At 41.5% G+C, this 13,063-nt stretch overlaps 1 protein-coding gene across 3 annotated transcripts in view; it reads left to right on the forward strand.

Moving 5' to 3' along the window:
- AMBRA1 (autophagy and beclin 1 regulator 1) overlaps window positions 1–13,063 on the forward strand; it is a 139,306-nt gene that overhangs the window by 52,877 nt on the left and 73,366 nt on the right. For 2 of the 3 annotated variants that reach the window (XM_069858031.1, XM_069858033.1), the window contains 2 exons: window positions 5,986–6,069; window positions 6,636–6,736. In XM_069858031.1, coding sequence (XP_069714132.1) covers window positions 5,986–6,069; window positions 6,636–6,736 — 185 coding nt within the window. The remainder of the gene's footprint in view (window positions 1–5,985; window positions 6,070–6,635; window positions 6,737–13,063) is intronic. The other variant, XM_069858032.1, reaches the window with a different exon arrangement.

Raw genomic sequence — 13,063 nt, forward strand, 5'->3', positions numbered from 1 at the left:
TGGAATGTATCGGTTTTACTCTAAGAGGTGTCCAGGAAGGTTATTCTCCCTCTGTACTTGGCACTGGTGAAACTGCTCCTTGAATCCTGTGTTCAGTTCTGGACCCCTCACCACAAGAAGGATGTTGAGGCTCTGGAGCGAGTCCAGAGAAGAGCAACGAAGCTGGTGAAGGGGCTGGAGAACAGGCCTTATGAGGAGAGGCTGAGAGAGCTGGGGTTGTTTAGCCTTGGGAAGAGGAGGCTGAGGGGAGACCTCATTGCTCTCTACAACTACCTGAAAGGAGGTTGTAGAGAGGAGGTTGCTGGTCTCTTCTCCCAAGTGACAGGGGACAGGACAAGAGGGAATGGCCTCAAGCTCAGGGGAGATTTAGGCTGGACATTAGGAAAAAGATTTTCACGGAAAGGGTCATTGGGCACTGGCGCAGGCTGCCCAGGGAGGTGGTTGATTTATCTTCCCTGGAGGTGTTTAAGGCACGGGTGGACGCGGTGGCTAAGGGGCATGGTTTCATGTTTGATAGGAATGGTTGGACTCGATGATCCTGTGGGTCTCTTCCAACCTGGTTGTTCTATGATTCTATGATCAGTTTGTGAGCCCATGAAACGGTGAGGTCATTAAAATAGAGATAGCTGGATACTGGGCTTAGATGAGAGTGAGTGCTTCATTGTAGTTCCAAATCAGTCTTTCTCTGAAGCAGTTAATCCTCGGTATTTAACAGGCAAGCACTTCTGTTTCTCTTGACCAGGTGATAAATCCTCTCTTATGCGGTGCTTCACTGAAACACTTGATCTTCTGAAGTGCCATTTTTAATCTTGTAAATACATTTTCCCCTGAACAGCCCTCTGAGAGGTAATCAAGGCTGGGGATTTGTTTCCCTCTGGTCAGGAGAGCCATTAGGAACTCAGCAGTCTACTGTTTTATAGCAAGTTTTAGCTTATAAATAGATGTAAGTTTTCCCTGGTGTTCCTTTGAAAAAGCTGCTGGTGAAAGACTGGCATTTTAGCCTTTAAAAGAGCATAGGAAGATGGAAAGGCACCATGTCTTGAGTGACTTACCCAACTTTAGCAGTTACTGTATTAAGTAGCAATATTAGAAATCTGTTATTCTGGATCCTATCTGTCCAGCCGGGCAGCATTGTTCTTTGCAGTTTCTCTAATATTTTTATTTTTCAATTTTGTTTGGCTTTTAGTGTTATACTCAGGAGTTTGCTCCACAGTCTTCATACATTTAGTGCCAGGAAAGACTTTTTTCGTAGCAGATGCTTCTTCTTGCTTAAATTTTCTTGTTTCTTGTTGTCTCCTTCTGTTCTGCCTTAAGTACTTCTTCCATAATGGCCATAGCCTTCCAAGATCAGTAGATAAATTTATATTTGTACCTTTAATTTTTACCAGGTTATGTATGTTCTTTTAATTCAGAGTTTTTATCGTTCTAATGTCTGTGGATGTCAATACATTTGTATCCTTTTTCATAGAACCAGTGCTCCTGACTTACTTATTTCCATCTGCTTGTGGGAAAAGTGTCTCTGCTCAGAGATAAGTCAATTGCCTTAAATCTTTTTCTCTCAAACCTAATCCTGTTTTTAGGTGAGATACCCTTGTTCTCAGAGCCTTAAGTAGGGTTGTCCCCTTTTCCTGGGTTAAGTTTACAACTTCTCTAAGACTTAAGGACTGTGTGTAAAGTAGCATATACTGGACAGAACCTATAGTTTTTGATGAAGAGACCAGTCCTGCTCATCCAGGAGGTGTTATTCCAGCTATTATGTGTCTCTGCAGAGTTACAAACAATTTGTGGTGTGGCTTTTCCTTTTGTCATTTAGGATACCTGTACCTCACTGAAGTATTCAGAATGCCAAAGTTTTGTTCATTTTGTGTTTAACTCTGTTTTGAGTCTTGTTTCCTAGAAATTCTCCCAATTTTACTTAACTTCATTTATAGGAGATGGTCAGTATCTTGCAGGATTGGACAGAGGACAAAATGGAATTTTAACATCATCTCGTATTAGCTGCTCCTTTCAGTTGTAAAGCCTGTAGTTAACTTTTTTTCATAGTGTTCCCAACACTATGTCCCTTATCCATGAGGATGGTGCTGCAAAATGATTGACATGTTCTTACAGTCACCAGCAAATGTAATGTTTCCCTCACCACCTTTTTTTCCTACCTCTATACCCTTTGTAAAACATAGTACACACTGTCTTGTACAGCTCTTGTGAGTACACTCTTCTCGGGATACAACATCTGTCTCTGTCTACATCGGTAGAGAATCCTGTGAATTAAATTGCTAGACTTCAGGATCTCTTCTGTCGCTAGTGTGGCCAGCTTAATATGACATCCTCCAGGTTCTCTTTTTAGAGGACCTAGGGTCAGACTTGAGCAAATGCTAAAACCAAATAAGTTTACATTTTCTGGTAACCTCCTCTGAACTCCAGATATGATCTTTATGCTGCTCCTGCCCTTCGTGCTTTGTGCTACTCTTGCTTTCTGTGCCGTCTCCTCTGAAGTAACCTCCTGCATTCTTAAATTTATAGCAAGCAAGTAGAGTTACTTAACGTTTGAAGTACTGAGAAAATGTTATTGTCTTTTTTTCTGTTACATCAAGATGGTGCAACTGAATCCCGTGCCATCCCTTAGGGATATTAGTAGATGCTACTTAACCAATTATTTAGCATTTCTGTTGTATGCAAGTGCCTAACCTCCGCAACAGAAATTGATTTAGCATTTTAAATTGAATCACATGAAACATGATAAAATGTTGAAAATATGGAACAATTGGCTTGGTCTGATATAACTTGATTCTTAAAAACTTGCATGTCATTACTGGTGCTAGCTCTGACAATTAAATGGCTTTCCAAAATGGTCATTGTTGACCTAATTCTGTTGGCAGTGTAGTTAGTGGGAGTTTTAATATTGACTACGATGGGAACAGTTAGACCAACAGATTGCATTAGAAATCCCATGCTGTGTGTTTAATTTCACTTCCTGATACAACAATCTCTAAACATTAGAGAGAGCTTGCCAAGATAGAAAAGCAGAACATAGCTTTTTTCCTTTCTGACAGTCTTGGCTACCTTCTGTATTCATTCAGTGATTAATGCAGTAGCCAAGTTACCAGATGATAAAGAATGCCTTTCCCCAAAATTTAGGATGCAGAGTTTTGCATTTCCATCTCTGTTGTCAGAGCTGACTTTGCCACCCTGTTATAGTTAAATTGGTCAACTTTTCTCTCAACAAGCAGGTGAAACAATGGCAGAAAAAATCAAGGAGATTTGACTGTCTTACCTGGTCTAGGACAAATTTTCATCTTTCTTATACTCTATTAAAGGTCCAGAAGTCTCCTGAGTGTTTGGGAATTGCTTTCTTTTCCTGTTGCATTCTATGTTATTGTTAAGAGTTAGTAGGGGAAAAATAGCATTATTTTCCATGTTGCTGTTTTGATTTGTCCTACACTGGTATGTGAACAAATTATGAGTAACCTGAAATTTGAGCCAGATCCTTAAAGTCGTTTTGATCATTTGTTGATTCTTGAAGCTTTCCTCCTGAGACAAATTAGTTTGATAATAATTACAGTCTCCCTTGCCACCTTACATACTGATTACTTCTGATACTTCCTCAGCATCTTGCTCAATGCATTGCTTAGTTCATTAATCTTGTTTCACTACAAAAGTTCTCCTGTGCTATTCGTATGTGTTTGTGCACTTAAAACAAAGGGCCTTGCCAGACATCATCTTAGCTGTGTTACAACATTTGGCTGTGGTACATTCTTGTTTCATTTTCGCTTGCAAGGTTATTGAGTTGCTTTACAGAAGAGGGGTTTTTCTATGTAGACACACGCTCTGAAGGATCTGCTTTTGCAGGTTACATTAATGAAATATCCACTGGAAATCATTACCTAATGAGTCTGTAGGTAGTAGACACTAAATAGAAAGTAGAGCATTAGATCTTCACCAGTGCTTTAGAAAACTTTGGAAACTTCTCATTTCTTGCCTGCTTCACGCTGGCACTGTAGTCATGCTAACATCTGCTGTCCTCCCTCTGTCAGCAGGCTCTATGTGGTACAGAAATAACACAAAGTGCCACCCATTTTCACTGATCTGTAGGGGTTTTTTATTTTCCTTTTTAGAAGGTGCAGAAATAATCTTCAGCTGGCACCGGGGTAATATCAGCTGTTCTAGCATTTCGGCACAAGACGCTTAAAAACATTCTTCCATGTAGTTGAGCATGGTAGTTTAGATATAAATGACTCTGTAAATTAGTGATTCAGAGTAATGTTTAGTAATATTCCTCTTTAGCACAGAGGAGTGTATTTTGTACTTCCCATACAGTAAAGAGGAATTCTAGCATTCTCCAAGAATCATCACTGTTTCTCCTTCTCAGCTCTGCTGTTTAAGGTATAGGGCAGGGGCAGTTGGGACATGGTGGTTTTTAATATCCCCTTAAAAAGATTTAAAAATAGATTGCTGTCTCTTGAATCAGTAGAGGCATTGTCTGTCACGGTGAAAACTGAAGAAAAATCTAGTCTGTGTTTCTTTCCCTTTTAGACTTTTTCTATTGGAGAGGGATGTATGCACAGTGAAAGGAACAGCACAGGATGGATTTCTTGCATCAGAAATTCTCATTGATTATAAAATGTGTGTCCTAAAATGTTTTTGTGGGTGGTAAGCGCTTTGGTTAGTGGCATTTTAAATAACTGGAACAATTAGTTGCTTTAGGTCTCTTGGTTTGGACTGTAGGAGACTTGGAACCTTTATTTTCTTTTGCTGTCTGAGTTAATTCCTCATTCCTTTTGAAACCTGCTGCAGATTGTTTTCAGCTGGAGCATTCTGCAGGGTGTGGTACTGCTTTTGTTCCTCTTGCTCATATATGTCCCTTTCAGAAGCATCTTCTAATTCTAGTTAATGTCCAAAGCATATGCAGACCTTGAGAAACATGTTAGTGCAGCCCTACGAGAAAAGCTGATCAGCATCATTTCAAAAACTAGTATTTTTCGTCTGGCTTTCACTAGCTCTTACTGTGTGTGGTAAGATCTAGAACATGATACTTCCTTTTCCCTTTAGTCTTTTCTCTTTACTAAGAAAAGTTGACCTGTCAACACTCCAGTTGAGCTAGCAGGTTTCCTTCCGTTATTGATCCACATCTTGATAGGCTGGAGGTCTCTGGTAAAAGAACAGCAATAGCTTTTATGGTGCTGATTTCAGGAACCCTGCTGGTTACAAAGAGGCCTCCGGGCAAGGTGCACCTTTGGCTGTGAACTGTGTATGCTGCCTCTGCAGTGGGAGGCGAAATGGAAACTTTGAGCTTGGATTTAGATTTGGGGTTGGTAAAATAGCTTGAAATGCTGACGAGCTTTGCAGAACAGCCTCTGCTGTTGTGTTCCTGGTTCCTCAAGTGTGTGGGAAACAGCCACGTAATGGACTTTCTTCCCAGCCCACGTTTCTTTCTCACTGACTTTAAAAAAGCAAACAAAAAAAAAAAATGCGCAGCTTGGGTTAGGAATGTGCTGCTAGTGTGTTACATATGGAATACTTAGTTTCCTTGTGATTCAAAGACTCTGAATGAAGAATAAAGCACTGCGGAGGTCTGTTTCAGAACTCCAGTGTCAGTGATGGAGTCTCATTATTTTCTTTACAGGTTTCATTCTGTATAATTACAGGACCTCTTGTGGCCTATGAATGTAGTTCCAGGAGTTTTGTTTGGTGGAGGTTCTGAAGGTCCTCAGATGTGGCCTCCTGCTTGTTGTAGGTTTGTTACTGCCAGAATCAGACTGGCTCAGCCATGGCTTTGTCTAGCTCTTGTCTCGAGATTTCCAAGGATGGCAGCTCCAAGCCTCTTTAGATAACCTGTTCACATTAGAAGCATGTGACTAATGCAAAAGTACCACTAAACCTCAGGCATACTCGGGATGAATAAGTGACATTGTTGGGTTTTTTTGTTTTCTTGGAGAATACTTGATTACATAGTATTTTTAATGGGCAATAATTCTTCTTCTTTTGCTGAAGGGACAATGGAGACCGATCCAGGCACCGAGCTCCCCGCAATGCCCGCATGTCTGCACCATCGCTGGGGCGCTTTGTCCCAAGGTAAGGCTTGTACATGTAAGTAAAAAAAGTGTGGAAATCCTGGAGGTACCAGTTACAGTACAGCCCTCTAGTGCTTTCAGATGCATTCCTTCTCTTGCACAGGGCTGCTATATTCTTGGTTTTCAATTTCTGGGTCCACTGAGATGGCACATTAGTATGATCAGCTCATCCTGTGGCATTTGAAGGATAGTATAGTCTTACTGCTTCTCACCTGCAGCCTGTGGCTATGGTGTGAAGGCAGAATAGGAGGAGAAAAGAATCCGACTGGAGATGCTCAGCACACGTACTGGTTTGAGATTAGAAAGCTATTGTGGGAGGCAAGAGGTCTGCTTAATGCTGGTCTTCACAGCTGCGTTGATCGAAGTAGGATATAATCTCTAACTTATCTTTTGTTTGAGGCAGTGAAGTGGTTGGTGAATAACAGGAGTCCAGCCTTCCCTCTATGTTAGTCTACTGGAATAGACTATAGAATAGAATACTTCTTCAAAGTAATTGCCCTTGCTGTCCAGGGCTGTAGAATACTGGGATGTCTTTCTCCATGTAACCTTACTGTCTTTGTTTTGCAGACGCTTCTTGCTGCCAGAGTACTTGCCTTATGCTGGGATTTTCCATGAAAGGGGACAGCCTGGCTTGGCCACTCATTCTTCTGTCAACAGGGTTTTGGCAGGTAATGAGACTTCCTTGTTTGCAATAGTCTTATAAGTTAGTGGTATTTTTCTTGTGAGTGAGCAGAGGAGGATGCATGAGGAAAAAAATCTAATTCCAACTTTTGAGGTTCTGTTTAAGTTGCCTGAAATGGGAGAGGACTGCTGGAGTGATGTGGCGAGTTGTCGTTCAAGTGTTTTGGCATTGCAGATTCCACAGCTCAAGTTTGTGTATGAGAGTAGCTATGTGAATCAGGAAGGGGTGCTGTTAGCAATTTTCCCTTTGTTTAACTTCTTTCTGTATTCCTCAATGTCGTCTTCTTAACAACCTGACAGACTAATCATCAGCTTGCTGCAAGTCCTTCTAATTGAATTATAGGGTGCCTTGTTCGTGTTCCGGCTGACAAGACGTACACAAGGCAATGCGGGATTCAATCAGGATCTTAATAAGTGCATATTAAAAAACTCAGCTGTCACCACATACAGCACACAGGCATTTGGGAGCCTTAAAGGGCACGCGGAGGTGGAAAAGGAGATGGGGGGGAGTGTAGTGTGGCACTCTGGCAGTTCATGAATGAGATGGTTGTAGATGACACACATCTTGAGGGTGAGTCTTTTTTTGTCTGGGTCTGCGTTGCTGTGTAATTTAACCCCAGTGCAGGGGAGTCATCTTGAAGCTTGAAGGAGAACAAGGGATGCTGTATGGATAGGTAGGTGGTATGTGGTTCTCTTCCTTCCTGTAGGTAATCACAGGATCACCAGTGAAAGCATGTTGAAAGGTTACTGTGTGACCGTTTTCCTTATCTTAAGGCATGATTAACTATATCTAAACCATTTTGGTCAGAATTTATCTAACCTGTTCTTAAGAGTTTTCGTTGGATTTTTCCCAGTGTTCTGTAGTGGAACTGCAGTTGATTTTGCATGGCTAATTTAATATGGCAGTGGTCTGGTCTTTGGTAACAGATTTCTGGCATCTCCTGTACTTTTATCTCTATGGACATTTTGGTTTGAGTGTGGTTCATAGACCTTGCTGTTGCACTAATAGTAAGAGCTTGGCCAAAGGCTATCCTTTGAAGCATTATGGTTGGACTCGATGATCCGGTGAGTCTCTTCCAACCTGGTGATTCTATGATCTCTGCTTTTTTTTTTTTTCCTTAGGAACGAGTGGAGCCAGCCTGTAGCTTTAGCTGACGTGCCTACTTTCCCATACTTGCTGCCTGTGTGGGCTCTGGCTGTGGCACGTGGAAACAGCACACTGGCAGATAATTTCTTGCTGCCAGGCAACACTGCAGAGCTCTTGTGTGGCCCTGCTTTGCTGGAGACACCTGCCTTCAACCCTCCTTCAGCCTTCCCTGTAGTTTGCCTCTTCCTTATTGGCTGGGAAACAGACTCACTTTTTCTCCTTGCATGCTTTGGGGAATTTGAGCCCCCAAATACACGTGCTTGCTGTTTGTTGTGTGTATGCCAAGATTAAGAAAAGAAGGTAGGAATTGTAATCATGGGATTTTAAAAAAAAACAAGATCAATCTTTTCTGTATGGCACTGTGCTGAGTCTGCTTAAAGAAGTCAGGTTTGTTGGTTCCTACAGTGTCATGTAACCTCACACTAGAACGGCTGGGACTCCACAGTAAAGCCTTTCATTGACTTAAATTAAAAAATTAATTATGCTAATGCAGCAGCTGCTTGTGATACGTTGTTTTAATATTCTGTTTATTTTAGCTTGTATCTGTGCTTTCAGCTTTCAAAATGTTTTTTACATTTGTGCTCAAAAACATGTTTATGTGTTGCAGAAACCAGGAGAGTAGACGTTGTAAATATTAGATGGAGGCATAAAAGATGAGACCTAAAAATGAGGCTGCAGTTGTGGAATGGTCAGAGAATTTCTTGTGTTCCTTATGTTGGGTCAGCAGCATTGTCTTCTTGCATTTTGTATTTTGGAGCCATTGAAAGTTGCAGTGCTGATAATATGCTTTCCTTTTCAGTTAGCCTGTGCCGAAGCTTGTGGTAGTTCTTTCTTCACTGTCGTAGTGAAAAACCTCTACTCAAGCTCAAAAATATTTTAACTCTGGCCTGGTAGTGAGGGTGAGGTTGCCAGCCTTGGCTGAGGGAAAAGTTGATCATCTTATCTTCCTGTTAACACAAGCTAATCTAAGCTTGAGTGCCTCAGTGCTTCATCCAACCATGTATGCAAACTGTCATTTGTGAATTATGTTTAAATGCATAAATGCCAAATGTATTTCTTATGTAACCTCTGCAGCATTTGAGAAAAGATGCCAAAAGCCCCTGTATTCCTAATGTGGCAGCTTTCCGAAACCTGACAGTACATTTTGGTGGTTAAATATGAGTGAGAGCTGTTGTTTGGGAAAAAAAAACCACAATTACACTTCTGCTCCTGCCCCCTGCCCCACTTACTGCTCTGTGCGGAGAGGAAATCAAAGCAGCAGACAGATCTGATGGATGTGTGAATGACTTCGGTGTGATGACTAAATCTAATGTCAAAGCTTTTGCTGTCAGGTTTTGTCCACATTCACTTTCAGCTCTCTGCTTTATATGAAAAGCATTCTGTTGTTTAAGTATTCTTCTCATGCAACTGTTACAAATAATAGCTCCATGCTAGGGATGGCTGCCTTGTAAAGAAATTCTTAGAGCTGTCTGACTTAATGAACCTCTAAAAATTTCAGGTTATCTAAGCAGACTGGCTAGTACAGTGGCACAGTGGGTTTGGCAGAATGACTCTGACGTGCTGGGCAGGTTTAGGTGAGAATTAGAGAGCCCTTTGCGCTAGCCAGGGACCGGTGGCCATCCCTGCACCAAGGCACTTCCAGTCAAACTATAGGAGAAGTGGCAGCAGATGGGTAGAGTAGGTGGAAGTTTAGGGGGAGAACAAAGCAATACTAGTCAACATGACAGACGGAGATGTCTCCATGCCAGCAGCCTAATTTGCATGTAGCACTGGAACCACAGTGAGTCCCTGTAGCACCTTCCTGCCTGCCTCGTTATCTACTGGTACAGTTTAGACCTATCAGCTGATCTGATACACTACATCACAGTGCTTTCTGGCACAAAATAAAGCATCATGTGAAAATATATTACATCAACATTGTTACTTTTAATGTTTAAACTTGTAATCACACCAAAAAGTGTTGGTAGTTTGACAAGTTATATTTTCCTGTAAAGTCTGTCTTGATTGGCAGTAATTACACTGTCCTCCTTTAATCCTTTATTAACTGAGTCTGATATCAGCTTTTTCATTATTTTGTCTGGAATCAATGTCAGGCTGACAAGACTGACATTTCTCATCCTGTTTCAACCTTTTAAAATGCTAGTACAATGCTAGCATATTTTTCAATCTTCAACATTCCCCTTTTATTTCAAGACTCATCAGAAAAACTGAGAGTTCATTTGGCAGCTCTTCGAGGGTTCTTGATATTGTGGGCCATAAACTGCACTCTGGACTCTTCTCTCCTTGGTGCTCTGCCATAAGTGATGGTTTTGTGGTCTCCAAGGAAACATCCATACAGTGAAAGCTAGTTGAAGTGGTTGCTTGCTGGAGTGAGATGATTGCTCAATAGGACTGGCCAATTGCACGTGGCAATACAGGTGGAATACCGCATCTTGGGGCCTTTTTGGTCTCCTAGTCTCTTGGGTCCTCTGCCATTTGCAGGGCAACAGGTAATTTCTTCTTCTCTTTCCTGCCCCTGAATGCTTCCAGGAAATACAAAGAGCTCTTCTGTGGGATGAATTTTCAGCTTTTGTAACGGGAGTTAGTACTACTGCAAAGTTCAGCAGTGTTAACATGCCTGGTTCTGGATCCAAGGAATACACAGCGCAGTGTTGTGTTTACCACCTCCTACTGATTTTTTTTTTCTTTAAGCTGAATATTTATGCATTTGGGGTTTTTTTGTTTGGTTGGTTTGTATGTTGATTTTGTTTTGTTCATTTTGATAAGTTTTTCTTTGTCCTGAGTCACATTGTGAGCAGGACGCTGCTAAGTAATTTGGAAGCCACATCATGGGTATTTTTTGGCATCTGGGAGTAAACAGATGTGCATTTTAATATCTTTTTAAAAACCAGTAAATACATTTAAAATAAAATCCATTTCATTGCCACTGAAGTGCAGATGACCTCTTGTTCGCCTATGTGAACTTTTCCTTTAGGCTTTAGAGTAATTGTCTACTTTGAGATGGACAGAGACATGCTAATGGTATAATGGAACAAAGAAGGCTTTGGTTTCAGTTCAGTGGAAGCTCAGATGAATAAGAAAATCGGTGTTTGCCAAGGAACTTTGCAGGAGGCTTTAAAAATTGACACAGATGTCAGTGTGACTTTCCTGTTACTCAGCAGGAGACCTGCAGATAGATGAAAGTTTACTGGTTTGTGGCAGAGTTACCTAGCTTTGGGAAATGCTTGTGTCTCACCTCACTTTGTTTTAATAGGCATCTATTCAGTTTTGTGCATCTCAGCGAACAAAATTTTTTTCCTTGCATGAACACAGATCTGATTTGTCTGTTGTGGCTTTGCCACCAGACTTCATCTGTTTAAATGCAATCCAACACATTTGCTCTGAGTCCTCCACCTCATGGGGGGATCCAAACTCAGCATGGCTTAAGGGCTGAGTGGCACAACACTCTACATTTACAGTTTATTAGTGATTTCATTGCTATTTCAGGGTAATAGATTCAGACCGAAGACTGAATGCTTACATATATTCAAAGAATGAACTTGATATTACAGATTTTTCTATAGCCCACACCTATTCCTCACATGACCTGCTACAAGAGTATCAATGGTACAGCTTTGGTTTTCTCCACTGGGGTTACCTAAGCAAACTGTGGCCTTGTTACATTGGGGTATGGCTGAGGCTATAGGTGAAGCTAAGAACCAGTTGATAGCCTGCATTTAATTGGGATCTAGAACTTCAGAGTGTAGTGTTCAGCTGCTGTTTTCCCAAAAATCACATAAGCTATTCCGTTCTTCAGAGCTTGACTCCCTGAGAGAATTCTACGTCATTCAAGTGAATTTCTTCAGCCAGAAACTACTACTGCACGATTGTTAGAGCATTTGAAGTTTCATCAGGATGAAAGTTAGCTAAGATGGTGGACAAATGTTGTCCTTCTTCTGTGACAAGAAGTTTTATGTGAGCATGTGATAGTTCTCCTAATAAGAATTAGGGCAATGACCTCTCACCACTCAAATTTTTGGCCAAGGCCCGCTAGCTAAGGTGTCTCCTGGTGGATGTTCCAAATCAGTCCCAAGTTGATCATTCTAGCTATGTGTAGGGCTAAGGTTCGAGTATAAGTGAATGGCTCTGGCCTAAGGCCAGTTAAAATAGATGTTGATGAACCTGTGATATAGAAACATAGAATAGAATGGTTTGAGTTGGAAGAGACCTTAAAGATCATCTAATTCCAACACCCCTGCCATGGGCAGGGACACCTCCCACCAGACCAGGCTGCTCAATAACAAGAATATCAATGAGTTAGTGGCTTGTCCTTTTTTTTTTTTTTTACATGCAGTTAAATCTTTTTCTCAGGTCAAGTGCCCAGTAATTAGCACAGCATCTTTTACTTTAACTTACTTTGCAAGTAAATAATTGTATGCACCATTGCAAGACATAATATAACGTGGGACTTCTTACAAGGGAGATAGCTCTGCACCAAGTGCATCCACCACCACAGCCTTGCCAGTTGTGAGGGAGCATTAGTGTGAGCCTGCCTCACGTTGGCATGTTCACACCAAGCTAACCAGTCACAGTTAGCTTGATGCCTGCTGAAGCTACTTGTTGTCCTCTTTGGCAGGGCTGTTTTTGTTGTTTTATCTAGCCAGCTTTACTGCTACTTCTGCATTCCCAGCAGAAGCACTTTGCCATTTACTGGCTCCCAAGGGCAGAATCCACACTTGCAGAGAGCAGTTGGACAGAGTATTAGTTGCTTCTGCAACTAGAATTAGCCCAGTAACCTTTCTTTTCTGCTGTAATGATGAAAATGATCATGATAAGAGGCTGCTTTGGTTACCCTAGAAACCAAATTGCAGGCAGATTCTCCAGTTCCTCTGACATTGCAGGTGTGATTGCCTCCCTTGGCTCGTGTCTTCTTGACCTAATCCTGTTCTGTTGTGTACAGTGGCAGTGAGCTGTGAATTCTGTTGAGATGCCCCTGTTGTTCAGCTGTGCTTGCAGCGATGCACAAGTATAAAGATTAGGACTAAGATGACTGGAGAGCTTGAGAAGGCCAGCAAAAAGTTGATGGGAAAACACGTCCCATTTGTCTCTTGTGTACCCTTGTTTTTCTCACTACTAATAGGTATGGGCACTGGCAAGGCTTTCTGTGCAGTTTTCGAAGGCATGAGTG

The sequence above is a fragment of the Phaenicophaeus curvirostris genome, chromosome 5 (assembly GCF_032191515.1).
Source record: "Phaenicophaeus curvirostris isolate KB17595 chromosome 5, BPBGC_Pcur_1.0, whole genome shotgun sequence".
NCBI classification, from domain to species: domain Eukaryota; kingdom Metazoa; phylum Chordata; class Aves; order Cuculiformes; family Cuculidae; genus Phaenicophaeus; species Phaenicophaeus curvirostris.